Here is a 25,335-nt window from a genome sequence, read left to right on the forward strand (position 1 = left end):
TTTGTTTTCCCTCTCCTACCCTCTGCTTACCTTTTTCGTCTTATCTGCCAGTTAACAACAACATACAGCATAAATGGTAGGGTATAAGACCTCATTTAGGGATTTAACAGCAGCAGCACAGACTGACTCAGTGGGAAAGTCTGTTGAGGTCAGTTCAGAAGGCTTAAGAGAAGGAGCTGACAGGGAACACGCTATCAACAAGCCATGACGTTTTGGAAAACACAATGGTTAAGCTGAAAATGCCATCTGTTGGATGAAAAGAAAGTGTTTGACATGAAGGAGGGCTGGCTGGAAGCTGTTAAATACATGAGAAGTGAGAAATCCTTACACATTTCTACGAGTTTCATTTATCATGACAGGGTAAATGGGATAATTCATGACCATATGTGTGTGGGTTTTGCATACCCTTGAGATGAGCTCTCCGACCATGCCTGTCCATGTTCCATTGGCCCCAGGAACCCCGTAGAGTCCGTCTGCCACCAGCCGAATACGATACTTAAACTTGAGAATATCTGCCAGCTCCTTCAGCATGTCAACACAGAAGCCTTCGTAGCGGTCATTTCCCTCCAGTTCCTGATGGTTTTGTCTCAGCATCACATATGGATTCTCCTGAAAAACACACACAGTGTTCATTAACAAACAGTCTTCACCTGCAAGATTTAACCCATAAAGACCCAAACACCCACTGGCGACCAAAACCATCTACTGATACAACTGTTTAATCCACTAATCCAGGGATTCCAAAAGTGGGGTACTTGGACCCCCAGGGGTACTTGGAAGAAGCCCAGGGGATACTTGAAATTTTTCGGAAAAATACATTGAATAAGTTATCATGTACTGAATACAAAATAAATAATGAGAATTAATGCTGAAATATAAATCACAATAAATACATTCATATAATATTTTTTATTGTCAATCATCTTGTTTAAACTCTAGCAAGATTTTAAAAACATTTCTATTTTATATTATTCAAAATGAGTTTATTTGAGTAGCTAAGTAATTATTTTTTGTTTATGAAAAGTTCATTTATTAATTAATTAATGGCCAGTTTATTTTTCCTATCAATGAAAGAGGGCACTTTTAAGTTCAAATTTTTCACACAAAAGTTACTTTAAAAAATGTGTTGTTTTTTATATATTACAGTTAAATATATGTTCTTTGTTTACAAAGTTTTGAAAATAGAAACAGACACCTTTTTTTCTCAATCAAAAATGCTGAAGTGAGAGTTGGGAGTATTGGCTAAAAAAGTATATTTCTGGGGTACTCCACTGTAAAAAGTTTGAGAACTACCGCACTAATCCTATCAATACATATAAATAATTGGTGTAAAATGCAGTTTTTCATCTTTTCATGGTCATCAGATATGATCCATTTGGACGTTTGGAGCCTCCGTCGTTACCGTGGAAACACCATCATCTTCTACAACATCAATTCACCAGTAAAACCCATGGAGTTGGATCAATGACAGTGGATGGAGACACTGGTTTTATGTTTACTTAATGATAGATTTAACTGAAAAAGTCACTTTTTCATCAGTTTTCTCTGTTTTTTATATAAGCCTCAACTTCAATCTGAGCTTTTGAACGTCTACATGATCAGCAAATTAAATACAGAGAAATACATAATTTTCACTGAAAAAATGCAAAATGCCAAGGAAAATATTATAACAAATCATTTAAGAAAGGTTAAATAAACTGCCACAAAAGTAACACTGGGTCTTTATGGGTTAAATAGTAGTAATGGTGTTAGATTACATGATGTATGCTCAAAGAAACATCATTCATCCTGGAGGCAACAAATTACATGTACTGTTCAGTTCTGGCATTAAACACAACCTCAGAAAACATCTGTCAGTTGTTGGGTACAAAGACTCTTTTAGTTGTTGCTCTGCCAGTTATTTCTGACAGCTTAACACTCTAGTGTGTAACATGTTCTTTCCACGGCCACATGGGAGTAGTGAGTGAATTGTGAAACACAGGTATTAAACTTTCAGGATATTAAGGTGGTCACTGCAGAACAGCCTAAAGCTGAAAAAAAAGGAAAAAAGCTGTCTAAATAGTTTTTTACAACCACGTGATTCTGTTGATGTGTGAAATTCAGACCGAAAATAACAAATCAGCAGTAGAAGGAAAGTGTGGACAGTGGTAGTTTAGACCAACTTACAGGGAAAAGTGCTAACATGAAATCCCAGCATATATTAGACATGACACTGTTTTTCAACTGAACTGAAAGTTTTTTGTGCTAATGAGGAAGTAGGTGTCACTATTACTATTACTACTAAAGATGACAACAGCAAACATTCAACGCTGCAGCGACTCAAAGTTAATGTTATGGTTGTTAGCGTAACTGGATTAAGGAACGTCAGCGGACCGGTGAAATGTCATTGAAGATGTGGATCAGGGTGTGTAAGTTATAGAAGTGAATACTGTGTATGGATCAAAAAGTCTGGGATGAAGAAAACTAATGATCTGTAAAGTAATGTCACTGTGATGTGAAAAGTCAGAGGGGAAATAATGGTTTTACACTTTACACAGGCTTGATTTTAGGGATTTAAAAACAAAGAGACACCGTGAGTCTGACAAGTCAAACAATCAGTAAATATGAGCAGCAAAGATCATCCCTCTGTTTTTTTTTTTTCCCCAGAGTGGAGATTTTGTGAATTTCTTCTTACAACAGTGTGTATGTGATAACGTAACAATGTACTGAAGTATCTCTAACAAACCACCACTAGGGCAGCAACTGGACATAAATGAATGAATGAATGAATGTTTTATTTCATTTATGTAAAAAACACAATACAAATACCATCAGAAGCAAATGCCTGAAGCAAATTATTACTAAATACTAAGTACTAAATACTTAATAAAATGGTAAAATAGTAAGATTCAGTATTAGACTTACAGACCAATGACAAATTTAATTGTTTAGTTATAATAACCATCAACTGATAGTGATCAGTTTGGATAGACTGATCTCTAAAAGATGCTTCCCTTGTATTTATGTCTGTTGTGTAACTGTTAACCTGATTTAAGTGTTAGTAACATTGTTTTTAGCTGTATTTTTTTTATTCTTTGATTGCACACACAGTTGAAGTGTACAAAATACAGATGAAACAAACGTTCCTAAGCTCAGTTGCTTGCATTTTCCCCTTCAGTAGCATCAACTGTTGTTACTTGATAAAAGCTCCCTGTGGATTCGTAAACTGACTAGAGTGATACTAAAAGACTCAAACCAGTGGCATTTTGACAATGTTTTCTATTGGGAAAATCACTTCCTGCCTCCATCTGCAGTGGGTGCTGTGATGTGACATCCCCTGCAAATCTATTATACAATTAGTGAACCCTGCGCTGGTCCTAAAATACAACAATATCAGTGTTTTCATTATACACATTATACACAAAGCACACTCTCTTCTTGGAGATGCTGTACATATATACTTAGCCTCGGACCCACGATGAGTAAGAGCTGACCCAGTCATCAGGGGACACACACTAAAACCACTGGTTATTATTTAGGTGCAGATTGTTACAGTTTAGGAGACACTCGCTAACACAGTTTAACAAATATGGGCAAATGGTGAAAGCATCTGACATGTCTTTGAAAGCCATAATTTACACTAGGTTTATTACCTCTGTGAGAGATTTGTAGATTTGAGGCTGAGCCAGGCACTAAAATCTGGAACCGACAAGCATGTACTAATGCGGCTACATCCAGCAAATGTGAATAAGAAACAAAAGCGCTTTTCTCCATCCCATTACGCTCACACACACATACACACACACGCACACCTACACACACACACACACACACACACACACGCACACACACACACACACACACACACACACACACACACACACACACACCTATTTACAACCTGTCTTTTAGCGAACCGGCTTACTGTTCGCCTGTCTTTTTATTTATGTCTTGTTTTGTCATTTAGTTGATGTTGGAGGAAGATTTAAAGAGCCCCGCTGTGATGTATTTTGGAGCTTCCCTTATTGTGCTTTTTTCAAATAATGCAACTGTCAAACTAGTCTGTTCAGGCTCTAGTACATCATAAAACAGACACTGTTATGTACCACTTTGCTGTTGCACTTTCCCTCCACTCAGCTTATGAATCCAAGCAAAGCCACCATATTTTAGCAGCGTGGCATCAGATAACAGTGATTAACATGTCTAAACAACTGATGTTCTTCATTTATAAAAATAAACAGGAAAAGAAGGTTTTGTTCATCAAGTAATGTAATGCTCCAGCTTACATTTGTTTATTTATCATCTACTTTCTAAATGCTTGTTTACTACTGGTATTTATTAAAACTGACTGAACCTGGTGTATTTTACCACAGACTGATGTGTACAATCCATTTAAAACCACTGTGACAGCTAAAGCGGTCATGTCACAGTGCTGTTTTCTGAAAGGTGGAATTGTTATAAAATTGTTTTGTCATCGCAACAGCTGTAAATACTTCTTTGTGTGGTTGCTGGTTTACTCTCGATTGATTTGCCTCACAGGGAAAAGCAGCAAAAATAGTAGTTACATTGAAATTGGGAGCATTTGGGAAGTTGGTGCACATCGGGTGGCACAACTGTTACTGTGAATTCTTCTGTTGTCATGGCAACCGCTTCCGTTCCACCTGTAGTTGTGTGTTGCATGTAAGAGACCCCTTTGATATCCGATTGGACGGCTTTTCTTCTTTCTTGCTGCATCGCTGGGCAGTAGCACCCACGACCTCCTGCTCTGCTATGATAACAGCAATAAAATGGCTGCTGATGGGCTCTGTCTGAGCACCTGCTGTCCATACGATTCAGGTGATCTAACCAGAAGTGTGACTAAATAACAACCTTGTACATTGGCAATACATTGCATATATTGGACAAAAAGAGAAGCAGATGACAAAGAACATAAACGTACAATAAAGTCAGTGAGCTGTATGTGTTTTATAATATTAATCTTCTTCACTTTTGCAAATTCAGTGACAAAGCTTTTGTCTGGGTAGCCTCAAGTCTGAGAGCACAGCATGTTCTTCAGTGCCACAAAGCTCTGGAAACTATTTAAAACACATCAGTGAGCTTCAGTGTTGCTACTGAGTGAAAAGTCCTTTCATTACAATGAACCTGTGCACTGTGTTTTATCCTCAGTTAAGCCTGCATATTCCGTTGTGCTGCTATAAACGCTCAACAGGGAGCCCAGTCCATCACTACACTCCTGTTTGCGTAACACTTGCTACCTCAGCTATGTCTCAGGAGGCAGAATCGGTCACCCACAAAGTGCTGGGTCGGCGGTGCGATCCCCAGCTCCTCTTGTCAATATGTCCAAGTGTCCTTGGGCAAGACGCTGAGCCCTGAGTTGGTCCCAGTGGACTGACTATCGGCCTGCGTTGGCAGCTCTGTCGCTATCGGACTGTGAGTCATGCTGGGCAAAAAAATCGTTATATGAAAAGATCATATTTTTACCAAACCTAGCCATGTTCAGCTTCCAAAAGAAATACTGTAGCTGTCTTGTTGCGTTTGATGTTTGTCTGACTTTAAGATTTCAGAGATTTGGCTGTAGTTCAGGTCCACATACAGAGATGTCTAAAAACATGATTTTCATCTTCTGCTGATAGTAAAGTAAAAAAAATAAATGAATAAATAAATACATAAGAAAAAAAAAACATCCTTTTGATATCAGAGTTACAGTAGAAAACAAATGTGTCAGGTCAGCTGGTAAAAACACTTCACAGACAACTCTATAAAGGTCTGAGTCTGTCTGCTCATTAACTTGTTAAAACAGCATCACCTCAGCGCCTAAACGTGACATCTCTTCAGAGCTCATGTTTCAGTGTGCATGAGGCACAATATAAATGCTAATTTCACAGCCCACAGACTGCTGAAGCTCTTCAAGCACTGACTTCCAGTCAAGCCAGACCGAGCCAGACGTTTACACTCTCCTTCCAATTTCCGCAACATTATTACAGAGGTTTGCTCACATAGAGATTTTGTACATAATGCGATCCAGTATAGGGACAGGGAATAAATGAAGAAACACACAAATCTGCTGCAGTTACACAGCAGTTCTTCACACCCGCAGAGAATAAAAACTGTAATGTACATGGATGAATGCATGTTTGTATCCAACTACAACACTTAATTAAGCAAAAATTGTAATCGGTTCTCCAGGCTCTTGTTGATTTATATGGGGTAAAAGCATTTTCTGCTTAAAACAGATGAGTGCTGTCATTAGGAAGCTCAATGTCTTAGAGCAAGGATAGAAAATATTGCCTTAGTATCTTGTCTTCCTTCCATTCCTCTGTGTTGACCTGGTTAAGTACAGGCTAATAAAATCAGACCTGGCAAACATCCATCAATCACACCAGTAAAAACCCAACAACAATCAATAACATAAGGACTGTCTGCCTGCTATCAGGCCAAAATGGTTTTTCCTCTTACCCCTTTGCTTTTTTTCTTTGTCATTTTCCCTTAGTTTCATTATTTCTCCTTTACTCTCTGAGCTCCAGTTGTTCTATAAAAATGGCGGGCCAAAACAGCTATTAACCAGATCTTTGCTGGGCTGCAGAAATGAAAACTCAATTGCTATATGGAGTTGATACAGCTGCCGCGGCTCATCCGACAAATAACAAAAACAAAAAAAACCCTGCACCGAACAATGACAAAAATAAATAGATAAATAAATAAAAACCTGAAAGAACCACTTCAGGTGTCTGTGAAGCTGAGAACAAAACCATATAAAAATAACTACATAAAAGTATGAAAAGTCTATATTGGGGTATGAAAAGTGCTGTCTTCCATAAAGGCAAAATCAGAAGGAAATTCCATCTACCTTCTTTTGCACACCACAGCAAAACAGCAATAAAGCTATGAGTTTGAAGGAATAAAGAAATGCACACTTTTAAAACATCCTCTTATTCCCAGGCCATGAGGAGTCTGGTTGCAGACTGATAACTTTGGTTGAAGAAGCACCGTCTTACAAATGCACAAGTAAGTACACACACATAGAGAAACAGACTTCCTCGTGCACCAGTGGGTGGGTGTCTGCACAACGGAGTTTCCCCTTTTAAAACCTAAGGGTGTTTGAGATGTCTTCACACAACCCTACTCGCTTCCCTCAACTATTTTCTTATCCTTAAAAACCTGTTCTCCAGAGCTCAGCAAACGAGCAGCAGCGATAGCATTTCTTCACAATGGTTCACAGTCCTGTTTGAAGACGAGCTCTGACACTATGCAAAAACTACTCGGTCATTAGAAACAAGGCCGGGTCATGTTAATTTTTTATGTGGAGACTCCAACAAGCAGTTTTGTGCTTGTTGACAGTAATACAGCAGTGGAAAACAAAAATACGAAGGACAGTTCTAGCTAGCGAGAGAAAACGGGTACAAGAGAAAAAAAAGAAAAACTTGAAGAAATGGGACAGATCTAGTGAATCTGTGTGTGTTTGTGTGTCTGTGCAAATTCATGTGCACATGCTTCAGTGCCTCTGAGCCTGCATGCCAGCAAATCTGTGTCTGCTTTTATCAGTTTGTACTATGTGCACTGTCGAATTCTTAGGCAGATGTATGTGAGAGGATATGAGAGACAAAAGAATGGCCAAAAGTGTTGTATCTGACAAAGACAGAAGACAGTTTGTACGGCAGGGACTTAATTCAGGCATTACAGTAACAAGAAAGATGGGTCTAGAGTTGAGATTTAAACACTGTGTCCATGTGATTTTCTAACAATGGCAGCTAGTTGGCTCTAAAGAGATGTTCCCTTCAGGTAAAACTCTGGTCCATTTGCTTTCTTTAAAAATGAAGAATACTGAAGTGTCTTGCTTTCTGTACGCTGTGAGCATGTGTACCATTTAAGGCCTAATTAAATGAATGACGCATTAAGGCCGAAGGCTGTTTAAGAACCTGCCTGGAGCGTAATAACTACATGTATTTCTCAGACAGTAAAAAAGACTTCTCTACCACTATAATTAGTCATAATAAAAAGTTTAACCTTGAAGTTAGAAATTTGGTTAGTAATCACCTCATTTTTTATTTAGAAAATGCAGAAACACCACATGAAAAGAAGTTTAATTGTAGGTTCTGAAAAAAAACCTGCAGTTTCTGATTCAAATCACCTGGGATCAGAGAAAAACGAAAACAGAAATCAAAACAGATATCTTTTTTTTACTGCCACACAATACATAACATTCAAAATAGAACAGCCCAACCAGGACAGATTTAGAGGAAGCAAAGAATAGAGTTTTTCTATTATATCAGTGCAGCTACTGAGGGTATAAATATATTATTTCACCAAGACCAAAGCAGCACCTCTAACAAACTCAGTCAATGATTACAAACACATAGCTTGCAGCCCTGCAGTAAAGTGATAATCAATTCTGCAACAACTGTTTTTTTTTTTTTTTTTCTGGTTTGTGAAATTTAAGTGGGAAGGTGACAGCCGTGTGTTGGTGTAATGAAACGGCTCTGTACGGGCCGGGTGAGCGAGTCAAAAAATGGACACACACATGCTTGGAGGAAAGCATCCATAAATACTATAAGTGGAAGTTTGAATGCACACTAACAGGCTCCCAGGCCAGTGCTACAGGTAAGGAATTCTTATGGAGGCTTTCAGCTGCGGTTCGTCTGCCGCCCACAAGCGAGATAACAGCGACACAGCAATCACACCATGATGAATGAGCTGTGATAGGCACCGAAAATTGCTCCTTGGTGGCTTCCGAAGTTTGGTCCGGGGACTCTATATCTCCAAAGTGAAATCAAAGCTCTCTGCTCAGCCAATTCCTTCTTTCACACCCACTTTCTGTTGTGAAAACATTGTCTCATTTGTACACCAGCACCTACCCCCACACACCCCACCCCCACTAACACACACATACACACACCACTCCCACGCCCCCCCATGCCCTTCCCTTCCTGTGTGAAATGAACCATTCCATCTGAATCCCAATCAGTCTCAGTCTCAATAAGACCAGCCAGTTGTTCAGTGGGGAAATATGGCAATATGTCCTTCCCTCATTCCCACGGCTCTGGAGCTGATAAGCCAGCCTCTCAGAATAACACATTGGGCCGATTGCCTCTGCTTACAAGCTACTTTGCGTCTGATTTATCAGCCAGAAGGAGGAGCTGGTCGAATGACAGGTTTGTCTGTTTATCAAGAAATGAAGAAAGGCATAAAACGCGCAGCTGATGGAAAATCTGAATGTTTTTGTGCTGTTCCAACATGAAACCATTTATCACCTTTGATGTTGTACAGCAGCACATCAGCATACACAAAGACGATCACAGCCACGGTGAAAGACAAACTTATCTCTGGTATTATGCTCACATTTTCACTTCTGATCAAACCAGTGGTTAATTCATTGATTCCAGAGTTAAAGAAGGGAATTTTTTTACTTTTTTTTTTACTTTTTTCATTTTTACAGAACTGTTAGTGCCTGTCAGTTGTGCCCATCTACAATATTTTGTAATAGTTTTGTTTTATGATTAACCCATAAAGACCCAGTGCTACTTTTGTGGCAATTCCAAAATAGTTTTTTCTCAATATTTAACTTTTCTTATGTGATTTACCACTATTTACTCTAATATCCTCTGTATTTTGCATTTTTAAGTGAAAATCAGGTATTTTCTTGCATTTAATTTAGTGATCATGTAGATGTTCATTGACGCTCAAATTAAAGTTGAGGACTACTATGTCAAAAACAGAGAAAATTGCAGAAAAAGATAATTTTTCAGTAAAATTTATCATTAACTGAACATAAACCAAGTGTGTCCATCCACTGTTATTTATCAAACTCACTGGGTATTACTGATGAATCAATGTTATAGAAGATGATGGTGTTTCCATGGTAACTGCAGAGCTTCTGAATGTCCAAATGGGTCATATCTTATGACCATGAAAAGATGACAAACTGTATTTTAAACCAATTATTTACACGTATTGACAGGATTAATGGATCAACAGTTATCTAACTTTTTATATCAGTAAATGGTTTTGGTCACCAGTGGATGTTTGGGTCTTTGTGGGTTAATTTTCAACAAAAATGAGTGTGCATCGCGTAGATACAGTGCAATTCCTTTTCCAACCAAATAAATCCTTGCATGACTTAACAATCCTGTGTATTTGTGTTTGCAGGCTATAACTGTCTGGATTAATATGCTTAGCTGCAATGTTAGTGTCATCTCATTTGCTTTGAATAATGATTATATAATTATGTTTAATCAATCATTTCTCAAATAATAAAAAGGGTACGCAGCAATTTTAAGTGATACTGCTCCTTATTCTAAGTGTTTAATTGTGTTTATCTATGGTTTAGATAGTGTACTTACCATGTTTTGCTAAACATAAGACAATCATTTAAAAAATCACTACGCACTTTTCACTTTAGACGCTTTCATGTCATTACTGGTCTTATATACGGCAGGTGATTAAAGAAATTGCTTGAAAACTGCGAACCTGGTAACAGGTAGCACAGTGACAGTGGTGAGAAGTAGCACTCACAGGATCTATATTTACAACAGGGGCTGAGAATGGCTGACACGGTGAATTATTAGCTCCTGCTGATGCACTGTGATGTAGCCTCATCTGAAGTACTCAGGGCAAAACAATCGCGCAGCATCACTTCCTCTGATCCCAAGAGGACTGAGTTTGGAACTGAAAATACAAAATATGTTTTTGATATGGTAATTGTCTGTCAGGCGCAGAGTGTCAGCCACGTGTAGATCAGCCGGGAAGTTGAGCTCCTAAAATGAGGTGGACTCCTGTTGATGTGTGTATGTAAATGTGTGTGTGTGTGTATTACAGGTTGTACAGTGCTTCTTACCAATATTGTTGTGATAGTAAGAGTAGTGTTGAAGAGGGTGTCCGTCACATTGATTGATGGAAGCTTTTTCTCCATGGACAGTCCATCTTCGGAATGCCACAGGCCAATCTGCAAAGAGAACACACACACGCGCGCACACACACACACACACACGCACGCACACACGCACGCACACACACACACACACACACACACACACACACAGATCAGTCACTAGGACCATCAGTTAGAAAAGGCCAATAAAAACAATCTCTGCTTAATTGCCTCTTTCCTCTCTAAAGCAACATCAGTATGACCTTCAGAAAAGACAGAGAGAAAGCAGTGGACGGATCACTTCTGTGTGCGACAAGGGTGACGGCGAAAGTTGGAGACGCCGCACGATGGATAGATTCAAAGGCAACATGTGTGTGTGGCTCCTTAAGGAGTGAACGCGGGGCATGTGTTCAATCAGAGGCAACAGAATGCATTCATTAAACCAATTACCGGCAAATCCTGTGGAGCTGAGCCATATTCTCTTTCTCATTACAGCTCAAGTGGGGATTCACACCTCTACCTCACACAGCGTCTTTCCTCACATCCCCTTTAAATCTGTCTCTGCCATTTCCTGTTTGACTCATTCATTTGCGAGTCAGGCAAAGTTTCAAATTCCTAACTCCTGGATGACAGTCTGTAAACACGCGCACTTTGTAAACTTCGTTACCTCTTGCTACCTTTATACGTATATTCTTCCTTATCACCTCCTTTCTAGTATAATGTGACAGAGACAGGAAAACCTTGGTGATTTATAAGCTCTGACCTTGAAATATTTACCTTTCCTTCCCCGAATGGTTGAAAATATTCCGCAACCTTGGAGCTTATTAAAATGTCTCCAAATACTGGAAAATCTGACACAAACGGAGGCTGATTTTTCTCAGTTGTGACATGACAACAGGCTTTGACTTTTCCATCTGCACTCTCGTCTTTGGTGAGCTTTGGTTTGCTGTTAGAGATTTATTACACACATTTATTTTATTTTTTTCCTGAAATACATCTCAGCTGCTGATTACATGGTCAACCTAAGGTGACACAACACAAGCAGAACTATCAGCCAAACTTTTTTCCATTCCTTATCACGGCCGTTTCATAAGTTATCATTTCATTTATGTGGCGCAGAAACCCTAACCATGCAATTTGAATGTCAACAATGAATGGAGCAGCTTTGGGTTATTGGTAGTGAAGATAGCATCAAGATAAGTAAAGATCAAGATATCGTGCAATTTTGTGGTTTCATTAGTTTGTGTATCTTCCTCTGATGCAACTTATCTCCTTTTCAGATTTAATATACGTGGGCTGTTTAAAAACTGCTATGTAAACTAATTTTTAAAGGCAGTAATTTATTAAATATGATAAATTATTAATGCTAAACTAAAACATTCACTTTTTGTTCCATGCTGTAGAAATAATATTTTTCTGTCATCATAATGCAATTACCTGTAACTTGAGCATAACTGACAGAGAATAAATGAAAAAAAACCTCTGTATCTAATTTTGCTTTGATTCATTTGATCTGTGTGATTCGTTCCATGTCGTTGGTACAACTTCAGTGACTACACGGTGGAAAAATGTTGCGAATGTTCTCAGACTGGAAAGAATGAGCTGCTAGGTGATCAGTGATTGAAGTCTCATAAGAAAAACAAGGCAGTCAGAACATGGTCATAGATTATTTCAAGGCTAAATTGCCGTCATCCTCAGGAGATTTCATTCTATTCATGCTGATCACTGCCTACATTTGGAAGCTGTTTAACCACTTTCCTTGCACTGATGATGAATTCTGATGTGAGACATAAAAAAAAAGGAAGAAACAGCTCCCGGAATCAAAGATTTCCTTTGAGAGCATATGATCAAACACATCTTGCCTTGCATTTCCTCTGGTGTAAACAGCACCTAGCTCCTACAAATAGACTACAGCAGCAGCAGCAACCAAAACCCCGGCACAATGCACTGCACACTCGGCACTCTGCTGATGATGGCCTCAAGAAACACAGAGGGAGAACATGTGCACATATTGTAGCACGACCAAAAAGGGACCTCTGGAATAGGGTTTTCGGCAATCAGCGTACACAATCAGTTGTCAGAAGGTGGTGGGAGTTGTGGCTTGGTTGGGCTCAGCAGGTATCACCACAAGGCTGAGCATGGGGGTGACTGAGAGGGTAATAGGAGAGGGTGACACCATGACTTTAGCCAAAGAACAGCAAGTGAAGTAAGAGGAAAGAGAAAGGAAGACCTGAGAGTAGGAAGGAAGAGAAAATATACGCCGACGGGGGAGGAACTAGCCCCTTTGGTGGCCCTGTCGTCAACTCTCTTTGAGCAAGCAGAGGGAAATTGAGCTGTACTGTCTCTGAGTCACTCCCACTAACAGGAAGAGAGATGTATATATCAGCTAATGTAAGCAGGAGTGTACGCTTGGGGAGCAAACACACTGACATTTATCAAGCTGACTGAAAACCTTTAATGTTGTAATTATTCCCCGTAACATTTTATCATTGATTTGCGCAATGAGAATGGGAGGATACTTGTGTTAATAATACAAACAGGATGAAAAGATGGCAACAGAAAACCTCATATTTGGAGAAACACCGATACACAAGTAATTAAATTGATAAATTATTAATCAGAGACTACAAAAGTTAATCTCACTGCCAGGGAAGAACATCAGTTATCTTGTCATTTTCTTTGCAGCACAGTCTGTAGTAATTGTGCAGATTGGAAAAAAAAAAAAAAAAAAAAACTTTAAGAAGGCAACCTTAACCATCCCATTAATCCGGGTGAAGCAACTGTGTTGAAGCATTGCATAAAACCTCATTATACAAGCAACACAACCCAAGAATCTATTAGAGCCACAAGCATTTACCATAGACAGAGGAAGGTGAATATTGCTATTTACCAGACTGTGTTTGTGTTCAACAATATAAATAGCTGGGATTTGATGTTTCTCATTTGCAGTGTCATTAATTTAGTATTTACGCTACAATTACAATTAATAGCTATCATGCAGTACAGCTAGTGAGTCTAGGAAAAAACCCCCAGCAAAGTTCAGACAAGTATTATGCACTATTTATTTTCTAGAGAATCAGGGAGGCAGGAGGAAGAATATAGTATAATAAGAGAGAGGGGAATAGCAGAGAAGAAAAAGAAAAAGACTGAGAGAGAAAAGAGAGATGCAGGGGAATGTCAATCACTTACTGACTAGGTGCGGTGAGGCTGGCGAATGGAAAGAAAATCAATGACAAAGTATGAGGAGCAGCCAGCTAGGGAGACAGAACATAAGGCGGGTAGAACAAGAGAAAGACTCAGCAACTAAGAGACAAAGAAGACAGACAGAGAGAGAGAGAGGGTGCAAAATAAAGAAGGAAGGTGGAAAAGTGAGGAAGAAGAGGGAAAAAGATGGAGAGAGGAACAAGTGGAACACACCGCACCCTGTGAGGGATTACCCAGGGTTCATTCTGCAACCTGGAATTACAGCACGAGGAAGCGATTAGGGTAGCTGCTCACTGAAGCGTCCGGATTGGCTGATTTTCCTGTCAGAAAAACGCTGTGTCCAATAGCGTGTGGCGAGACTGTGCAGTGACAGATACATCCATCATATATGAGAGAAGCAATAGCTACTGTTATCAAGCATAATGTCATACAGCCCACTTACACTGAGGCTAAAGCACTCAGGTGTCACGGATGTGTAAATGAGTCTGAGTCGAGACTGAAAACTGTATGTGTGTGTGTGTGTGTAACTGGATCTGTACTTTTGCGTGTGTGACTGCTGGTTTGTCACTGTAGCAAAATATTCACATGGGCGTCTTAAAGATGGACTTTTATGGCTCTTATAGAAACATTATGCCATCTCAACTTGACAAAAACATGGTGAAGTGGAGGCAGTTTTTCCCCATCAGTGGACATTACCAGCACTTGTAAGCATCTACTGCCTGTTTAAAACTAAACAGAGGACAGTTATATTTAGAGAGCACCCACTCTGCCTCACATATTGTTCAAATGACAACCATGCGGCTGCAGTAGAAAGGCATTGTTATAGCGTGTTTTTGTCTGTAACTAACTGTTAGTTATGTGCATGCATGTTTTCTCTGAGGAATACTGAGTGGGGAAAGCAGGCTATCTTTTTACATAACGTCACTCTGGTATGACTCATCATCAACTGAAATGAGACTAATCAGGGTGGCGCCGTAGGCAAACTTCTAGGGATAGACAGACACAGGTGGTGGTGGAGGAGGCAGTCGGAGCTGCCAAACACTAAAGAGAGGGTTAGGGAAAAGCAAATTGTCGTGACTCTAGTGCTGATTGAATAGCATGAGGTACAGACTTGTGGTATTCTTGCCATAATTTCCTGCTGGTCAAGAAGTCCTTAGCGCTGCAGTGGAGGAAGGCAACTGTGAAATAAGTTCACCAGGTTATAATTTTAAAAGTCTGCTAAACTGTGATGCTTATGTGTCCTCACTTTTTTCCCAACAAATGCAGCATGTTGTTTCAGATGTGATAATTCATTCCGGGGCTCATCTGTTGACTTATTATTTGGCATTATGGTGAATAATAGCGTTGTTTGTTCTGTTGGTGTAATGAGACACAAGCTCTGGGTTGAGGAGGAGGTCTTTCGTCTAACTGTAAAAGAGGCACAAAAGTGCTGCATCCCCCGCAGAGCACATTGCAATAATGGATGCCCTCACAGCCACAGTCCCTGCTCAGCACATGCACCCAAACTTTATAGACTGTCAAAATGTTTTCATCCCTTCTGGTAAACGTACTGGAAACATAAACTAAAGCCTGAGTACAGAAAAAGGCTTTGAGGGCTGTCTACACCCATCTATTCATACCCAACACCAGCTGTAACGGTCAAATGATGGACTGAGGAATTTCCACATTATATTACAATGTAGGATTGTTTAAAGCATCACCACACAATACAACAACAACAACAACAACATAATAATAATAATAATAATAATAATAATAATAATAATAATAATAACAGAATAATTAAACAAAGTGACCCTGAGGTGAATAGAAACCTGATGAACTCTTTTTTTTGCCTTTTATTTTAGCTTCACTGAGATTTTTCTTTGCTATACATCTTCAAATATAATGCATTTTACTACTGTCTCGACACCATTACATTTGCAGCATTTAATGCTTCAGCAGGCAATACATGTATATATATTTTTTATTATAACTCTATCTTTTTGGTGCCTGTGGGCAAAAGTCTTTCAGCATATTGTTATTCTGAGAAAATAGTCTACTGTACCATCTCTTTGCTGTGGTTTCAGGCTTTAGAAAATGCAACCCATGACTGGACATACCGCTCAATCACAGCCCAGATGCATCTGTACCACACAGACTCCCCAAAAACTGTCCTAATGGTGATATTAGGGACTCACTTTTCTATTGTGGCATGAAACATTGCGTCATCCATCTTTATATACAGTCCATACAGAGGGGAGAGGGATGCAGGAGAAGGATGTATGTTTTCAGTTCTCACATTTTCCTTTCCTATTGTAGATTTATATCATATATCCCTCTGTGGTATAACATGCACTGGGATGTATGAAATAAAAAGCTGTGTTGCTGACATATAAAATAATAACTGATCACAGCTGTAGCATGAAATATGAATCAGACTGACGCTCAGGGAGAACAAAGTGTGAGAATGAACCCATCTGTAACTAAAAGAGAGTAAAAAAAAACAATGCATGTAAGGTTACAAGGTGTCTACGGTTGTTCCAAACTATATTATATTAGGAGTCTTCGCAGGAATTCGAGGGTACACTGTGCAGACTGATAAAAACAGAAATGCAGAGGCAAACTTGCAGGCTCACAGGCACAGAGGCACTCAGGCACATACACATAAATTTGCATGTACATGCATATTACACACACTCTAACACTACCACAGACACACAAACACATTCAGCCAACCAACACATACACAGCCTCACCCAGCCTTGAAATCCGTTAAGACTGGGGGATCTTGCAAAACAGCTCATCCATTCTGCTTTTGATCTATTCCCCATCTCCAGCCTGCAAAGTGCAAACTGAGAAAAACAAAAGAGGAAAGGGGACTGCTGCTCGTCTCTGAGAGACCAAACAAAAGAGAGATCCAGAGACACACAAAGGATGCCGGTGTGTGTAGACTGGTGATGTGAGCCTCTGCTTTGACAAATTCAAGATGAGTTTCATGGTGTAGTTGCAGATTTAGCACAGACATGTCTTTGATAATTCTGTACGATTGCATTAATTTCTTATTTGAACTCATAAAATGCAGTGACATATGCAACACAACACAGTATGTGTGTGGCCCCATATCACTTCTAACATATGTTTTAAATACACCCAGGAGTGAACAACTGTATTAAATCTTTTTTTTTTCTTCATTCCTACAAGGATTCAAATACATCTTACCCAAGACACAGGAAGAAGTGAATTGCAGAGACTTCTTAAAGGAGAATATGTCAAAACAGGACTAATACGATTTGTAAACAATGCAGCCCAGCTTTCCTCCAGTCTGTTAGAATTAAATGAAAAGCCATTTCTTGCATCTGACACAGTCTCCACAAATGTTAAATTCATGCTGAAAATGAATTTTTATGGCTGTGTTTGTTAAGTCAGTGAAAAAAAAAAAAAAAAGACAGATTATGTTACGGTGCATGCTGATGTTGTACAAAGCAAATTCAAGCTCAAGTTAGGTGACACAAAATTACATTTACGACTTCTTTGCAGTGTTCATGTGCATTTGAAGAAATTAAATTAAAATGAAATGAGTAGAAATTTAATAAATAATGATTTAAGCCTTTTGCTAGAAGACAACTCTTTTATTAATCAAAATTCATAGCTTGTCTGACCTCCAGAACTGTCTGCAGCACTCTGGATATTCAGCAGTAACAGGAACAACTTTGTGTGCAATACACGTGGAGGACACACAGAGATGCATAAACCCATCCACAGCTTTGGGACTGGACACTTCTGACTTTACTGATGGGACATGTTGCTTTTAACTAACTTCTATGTGAGGGCACACTTAATAAACAATCAAATATTGTTCAACAGTAAAATCACTGAACGGAGACTATTACCAACACCCAGTATAACATCATCCTCAGCTCTGTCTAACAACACTGCATATGCCTGAAAAATACCAAAAAAATGTGTTAAGAGCTGAGAAGGGTTGTAGGTGTGGGACCATGAATCCCAAAGCACCTGTGGGCGCTTTGGAGGTGGATGAGTTCCCCTCCAGAATCCCCTGACATTAGAACGATAGAGGCCCGCTGTGGCCCTGAGCCGTATCAGTTTGAGCTGTTGGCTCTAGCCCCTGTAATTCCTGAAGCCAAATCTCTAGCGGTGATACAAATGCAAGAGAGGATGAAGCAGCTGAGTGGTAACATAATGTTGGTTAGAAGTCTTCTGTAAGGCCTTTGGTGCTTTTACAGCTGTTTGAACCGTTTCACCATGACTGGAAAATACTGAGAGTTAGCAAAATATACTGTCTCCATCAGCATATATTTAAAAATGAGCGCAAATTCACTGACTTATACTGAAGAGCAGACGACAGGGGATTTAGAGATGGGTGCTTCTATGAAACTGGTCCCTAAAAACGGGACAAAGGGGCTAAAAATTCAAACCAGATGTAGACTAATGTTATGAAGCAAGTTTGGAAGCACTTTGAGTCTATTTTAAACATACATATTTACTGAGATAAAAAATAAACTATTTTTCAGATAAAACTCATTTTTATATTATTTTCACTTTATTTTTTATACAAAAATCTGCATGTAACACAGCAAAAATGACACAAAAATTGCACGCTACTGTGTTTTCCAAATATCTTTTTATTCTCTCACAGGTACATTTTGGGGATTAAACTAATTATGCAAGGGAGAGTGTTTCACGAAAATGACCACTGTTGCAAAATCACTTGCAATTTGTATGTGTTTAAATGGGCAGGTTCTGCATGTAACACAAGTGGACACGATGGGTTACATGCAGAACTTGGAATGAGACTGCTGATTCATGAAAAACTCGTATGTCTGGATTAGAAAAACCACTAGGATCAACAAATTTAACACAGTGTCTTTATTAGTAGTGCTATATAAGACCATTTCAAGTGATGTTTTCCAGATCAAATGCACTGACACCTTGGTAGCTTTTCACGTCCCAATTTTGGTCCTATTTTTGGCCCCGATATTTTATTAAGTATTCATTAATATTGGGATGACTCAGAGCAAGAGTAAAAATTTTTTTTTTTTTTTTTCATTTATCTGAGGTCTTCATTAGGTACTTCCAGGGGGGAAATATTTCTAAATTTCTCTTTTATTATTGGGTCTAAAAAAGCTGGCAAAGTGCCAGAAACCAAAATAAACCCAGTTTCATAGAACCACCCGAATAGAGAAGTTTGCACATGTGCTTCCATATGTCGATTCTAAACACTGGATTTAACCCTGACGAGCCTAAACAGCCACTGGCAACCAAAAGTTTCCACTCATCTAAAATGTTTAGTAAGTTGTAAACCACTAATTCTATCAATACATTTAATAAATCAGCTAAAATTCAGTTTCTCAGCTTTTAAGAGGCACTAGACGTGACCCAGTTGGATATTCAGAGGCTCCATAGTAAATGTGGAAACACTGTCATCTTCTGCAACATCAACCCACCTGTAAAATTCATGTAGTGATTGCAGACACTTGTTTTAATGTCTGATTAATTATGTATTTTACTGACAAAGTCACTATTTCTCTACTTTTCTCTGTTTTGATATAATCATGAATCATGAATTTATGGACTTCAACAGGGTCTCTAGGTCAAATTCAGGAAAATACCTGCTTTACACTGAAAAAACTACAGAGGATAATATACTAAATGGTCTTAAATCACTTAGCAAAGGTTAGATGTGGAGAAAATTCCATTTGGAAGTGGCCACAAAAATAGTTCCAGGTCTTTAAGGATTGAAACAGGTGGTGTGTTGTGCTATTTTCCACACATTTTTATAAATTTAGCAACAATATAAGCATCAGCACTAACTGATATGTTTCATCAAAGTGCAGTCATATCATCTAGTTTACAGCCTAAAAATGTGTAATTCTGCTGTATCTCGTCAGAGAAACATAAAAGAGGAAACTAATCCAGGGCAGAGTGAAGGAAATAAATGAAGCAGGCATGCAAAAGGTTGTTTGATAGAAATGCTGATACTGGATTCACACTACTAATTTGAGCTTCCAGGCTGATTATTCCAAAGTCTAAATCCCCTGCTGGTGAAGCAGTCAGCATCCTCCGTCGGCACAATGGAATAAACAGAAAAGACAAAAAAAACCAAAAAAAAAAAAACAAGGCACACAAACAAGGTAGACGAGAAAAACTGTGTAATGGATGAGTTCCAGAAGCTACTTTAGTCTCATATGTAATATCAGCATGCTGCACACACAAATGGATCTAAAAGCACATAACATCCACAGTGGTGTAATATGCACAGCAAAATTACACTGTAATAGGCTGCCCTAATGTTCTTCTGAATATTGTTATTAGAGTATGGCCGCAACTGATAAAGTATCAAATTGTTTTCCAGAAGGCTTTTCGGCCCCTTGATCTGATCCTCAGAGACACTAGGCCACTTATCTGGGACAATTTCACTTAACATTGAAATAATACACACCTGATCAAAATTTTAAGACCAGCTGAAAAACTGCAAGTATTTACATTTTGCACTGTTGGATCTCAAGAAGGTTCTAAGTAGAGTTTCAAAATGCAAAAAGAAGATATGGGAGGGAGACAAAAAAAATGAGTAAGCAATTTATTGAGAACAACAATTCGACTGAAATAGGCTGTTCATCAGACCACAGCCTTTAAAAGCCAAAACCTGCGCAAAAATGTGGATTCACTGTCATGTTCTGTCAGGTATTCACACTGTCATGACCTCCTGATGGCAAAGGCAAAAAAGCTTTCTGTCTTTGAACGTGGTCGGATTGTTGAGCTGCATAAGCAAGGCCTCTGGCAACGTGCCATTGCTGCTGAGGTTGGACGCAGTAAGTACTAGTAGTGTATACTTACCTGGCAGGGGAGACACCATGATCAGGAAGGTGGTTCACCCAGGGCAAGGATCAACTATTGCACTTTGGTTGTCTGACCCCTGCGAAATCCCCAAATGTGGGAATCTTGACTGCATAATTTCCGGTAGTGTGGGACTGCACTCACACTCTCCCCTCATTTTTTTTCTTTGCTGGAATTTCCCCTTGTGGGACTAATAAAGGCATATCTCTCTTAAGACAGTCATTTTGAATTCCTTAAAAGATCCTGGTTATGGAACAAAAAAGTCAAGTAGTAGACCCAAAATTTCACCGTCGCTGAGCCGGAGGATCCAATTGGCTATTCATCAAGACATGGGACGATCCTCGACCCAAATAAAGGCAGTTACTGGTGCCGACTGCAGCCCAATAACCAACAGACGGCATCTGCCAGAGAAGGGCTTTAAGAACAACAAAACATCTTCAAAGGTCTTGTCTCCCTCAACACCATAAAACTGCCCCTTTGGACTTTGCAAGAGAGCACCAAACATGGGACACTGAAAGGTAGAAGAAAGTTTTATTCTTTGATGAGAAAAAATGTGACCTTGACGGCCCTGATGCTTCCAACGTTACTGGCATGACAAGGAGATCCCACTGGAGATGTTTTCTAGGCGGCACAGTGGAGGGGGCGTGGCCATCATGATCTGGGGTGCTTTTTGCTTCAGTGGAAAAATGGAGTTTCAGGTTGTGCAGGGGTGTCAAACGGCAGCTGGTTATGCGGAGATGTTTCAGGGGTCATCCTTCATGATTGAGGGCCCTGGTCTGTGGTAATGACTGGGTTTAAAAACAGGACAACAGTGCAGTTCACAAAGACCACCTGACAAAGGACTGAGAACAGAGGAAGAACATCACTCTTTTGCACCATCCTGCGTGTTCCCCTGATCTAAATCCATTTGAGAACATTTGGGGATGGATGGCAGGGGAAGTTAACAAAAATGGACATTAGTTCCAGACAGTAGATTCAAAATGACTGTCTTGCTGCGTCCAACTTCAGCAGTGATGGTGCATTGTGAGAGGCCTTACTTATGCAGCTCAACAATCTGACCACGTTCAAAGACAGAAAGCTTTTTTGCCTTTACCATCAGGAGGTCATGACAGTGTGAATACCTGACAGAAAATTACATTGAATTCACATTTTTGCACAGATTTTGGCTTTTAAAGGCTGTGGTCTTAAACTTTTGATCAGCTGGCTAACAGCCTATTTCACTTTAATTGTTGTTTTCAATAAATTGCTTACCCACAATTTTTTTTTTTGTGTCACTCCCATTTGCTCTTTTTGCATTTTAAAACTCTGCTTTGAACCTTCTTAAGATCCAACAGTGTAAAATGTAAATTCTTATAATTTTTTAACTGGTCTTAAAATTTTGATCAGGTGTGTATAACTGCACTGCATACTGGCAAATAAACTCTGAATTTATATCACTGCTATTTCTTTTTACCTGTTGGGAAATAGCTGTTCTTGGCTCTATTCCTTGTCTCCAAATAGTCAATATTATAAACATCTCTGTACTTTAGGAACGCTTTCCCTATTGAATTGAAATACCAAAGACACTTGAATGCCTTTCTTCGACAATGTGAACTTGAGTCTCTATTATCTTACTAAGATCAGGCCTTGAATAAGAGAGATATAAAATAATTTATGGTGAAAGTCAATCTGGAGCCCAGGAGTTTATGTATAGCGCCAGATCACCTTGTTTTAGGAGGCCATCTGGAGCGCCTTTAGTTCAGATTAAAACTGTCAACTCGTGGGGTGTAAAACTTGCTTTAATTATTGTTTGCGATACAACAGACACAGACTCTCCCTGTTCCTCTTTTTTTTTTTTTTTTTTCCTCACCTGCTCTCAGTCCCACTAAACACACACCCATGTGGACTGCAAACTGCTTCCACTGCACAGCTGGGGGACATCAGAGTGCTGCTTCTAGTCTCTAGTTACTCTAACCTTAGTTGGAGGTAGTTCAAGCTCCTGCTTCTACAGATCTGGTTCCGATCCACTCATCTCTGCTGGAACCTGTAGCAGCTAAAGACATTCAAGCTGTGTCAAGGTGTGCTGGGCTACACATGGCATCTATGATAATGTCCTTCAAGGGTGGAGGCAGTGTTGGATCTGTCAACCTGCTGTGCACCGCCTTGCTCCTTTCATTCCCTCACATCTCCCCTCTTATCCCTCTAACTGGCTCTACCTGTCCCCTCCGTTCCCACCCTCCCTCACATTGCAGCAGTGTTGAGAAATTGAATTGGGTGCATCTGCATCCGCAGCAGCGAGGGCAGCTATAGAGTAATAGTGCTCTCTCGGAGACGGGGTGGGAGCAAAGAAAAGGGGAGGGGAAGGGAAAAAAGCAGATTGCCGTAATAAACACAGGAGCAGGGCTGACAGGAAATAAATAAATCCAATAGAAAAGAGAGAGAAATTGAACGAGCACATTCACCCTTTAACTGGAGGAAGTCGCGTGTAAATAACGCAGCTCAAATCATTTCATGCAAATTGGAGTGGTGCCTTTATGCGGTGCACATGTGTCCAAAAGGGTTTCAGTGTGTGTAAGTGTCTTCATCCTGCTGGCACGCACTGTTCCCTAAGATACAGCGAAGGAGATGAGGATAAAAGGGTCTCCCTCTTCCTCCGACACCATCGCTCCTTGGCTCCACCTCAGAGGACCTTGACACAAGGACGTCTGCTGGACTAAGGTTTAATAAAAACAGCAATTTGGCTGTGGTGTTTAGATAATTCAGGAAATTGGACAGCTTGTACTAGCAAGAGTTCTGGATGATTTACCAGTTCATTGATGATCTCTGGACAAGTATTGACGATGGGGACATGCAAATAAACAGAAAAAGGAACGGGACCAAAATATGTGGGAGGGAGACACCATTAAAAAATCAATATCCAAGGTTAAAGAAAGTGTTGTGCTGCCCAGGATCTTGTTTTCTACATCAGTGAACAAATGCTTTGAGTTGTGGTCACTGAGTTGAAAGTAGTAGAGGAAATTAAACTAAATAATCAGAGCAGATTTGATTGCAGTGTCAAACATGGCTAGGCTTTTCAGGCTTTACCTGCATAGGGCACCTAATCAGTTCTTTGTATTCATGCATTTCACTTTTAATGCTACAGCAAATGTAATCTACCTCAATAAAAAGGAATGAGTTGGGACACTTGCTTTCTATTTCAGTAAATCTGCCTGGAGCTGTTTGGGTAGCTTGTGAATTTGCCTAGGGAGGGATTTCTATTACTTTGGGAACAGAACAAAAACACTTTCTCACACTGAAGGGAACACAACTTTATAGCTTTGGAGACGAAAGGTAAAGTAACACTGACTATAAAATAACTCCAATTCTGTTGCACTTTTTTGTCTTTACAGTTTTACAGCGTTTCCGTTCGGCCTTTGACGTGATAGACATCGACTTTGCAAACTTCATAAAAACATATTATGAGGGGTCGGAGTCATAACTATTCTATTAAATAAACCAACCCACCTGTGAACTTCATAATGGGAACAATTTGCTTTGAATCATGCGGCAGTTGGCCTTTAGCCTTTCTCACTTCTAGTCACTGAGTCTGGTCACAACATCCACATAACCTTTAGTTGCTCTTTAGCCTCTTCCTGCCTCACCCGTCTCCCCTCTGTAACTTCTAGATCTTTCTTTCTCCTTCTCTGTTTCTCTTGCTTCCTTCTCAGGTAGTTTCCATTTCATAGCCATGATTAAGTACCTCCATTATAAGACTTAATTAGTGATTCTCTTCTCTCCAGGAATTGGCCAAGACTATTTACAACCCCCAACCCCCTGCAACGCACAGAGATGCACATGTGAGTATGTACAAACACACACACACTCACACACACACTGCTTGCATCGCACACTCTCCTGTTCGCTCACACAACAAAGACCCGTGCTGTAACAGGCAACAGCTTGCCTACCCCAAACTGCAATAATTACTCATTTTACAGCTTCTTCCAATTAACAGGCGTGCTGCTGTCAATGAGCTCCATACACAAAATGAGGCCCAGTCCATGGAGGCCAGAGGCTGCAGAGAGGCTGGGCTGCTCTGTCAGTTTGGTGTGTGTGCTGTGGTGTGGTGTGTCGGGCTAGGCTTGGTTGGCAGGCTGCAGTGTGTTTGTTCTGGAAAAGCCTTGTGCCTGTGCTAAACATGCATGGACGGCAGTGGAATGGCTGTGTGTGATTGTGTGCAGAGCCAAGATGCAGGCAGGCAGAGGAGGCTGGCACAAACCCCATCAGTGCTTACACACAAGCACTGACACACACATACACAAGAAGTATAAAACCCTGCATACAGACACACATACGGTATTAAACACTATGAACTCTTGTCAGATAGATCATCCCGCAGATGCCACAGCCCAGTCTCACAATAAAGTGACTTTCATACTACGATCCTTTGAAAAGAAACTAGTGGTAATCCATTTTAGCAACAAGAGTATGAG

General features: G+C 39.8%; 1 protein-coding gene and 1 non-coding gene across 2 annotated transcripts in view; one reads left to right on the forward strand and one right to left on the reverse strand.

The window, feature by feature from the left end:
- Positions 1 to 25,335, reverse strand: part of grik4 (glutamate receptor, ionotropic, kainate 4) — a 475,408-nt gene that overhangs the window by 26,554 nt on the left and 423,519 nt on the right. Inside the window, exons 12-13 of the mRNA XM_030152304.1 lie at positions 10,811 to 10,918; positions 406 to 609 (exon numbers count right to left, since the gene is read on the reverse strand). Of these exons, the coding sequence (XP_030008164.1) occupies positions 406 to 609; positions 10,811 to 10,918 (312 nt within the window). The remainder of the gene's footprint in view (positions 1 to 405; positions 610 to 10,810; positions 10,919 to 25,335) is intronic.
- On the forward strand, positions 20,877 to 21,039 carry LOC115432284 (U1 spliceosomal RNA). The gene has a single exon (XR_003937186.1). It is a non-coding gene; the product is annotated as a U1 spliceosomal RNA (small nuclear RNA).

This window comes from Sphaeramia orbicularis, chromosome 13 (assembly GCF_902148855.1).
Source record: "Sphaeramia orbicularis chromosome 13, fSphaOr1.1, whole genome shotgun sequence".
NCBI lineage: Eukaryota > Metazoa > Chordata > Actinopteri > Kurtiformes > Apogonidae > Sphaeramia > Sphaeramia orbicularis.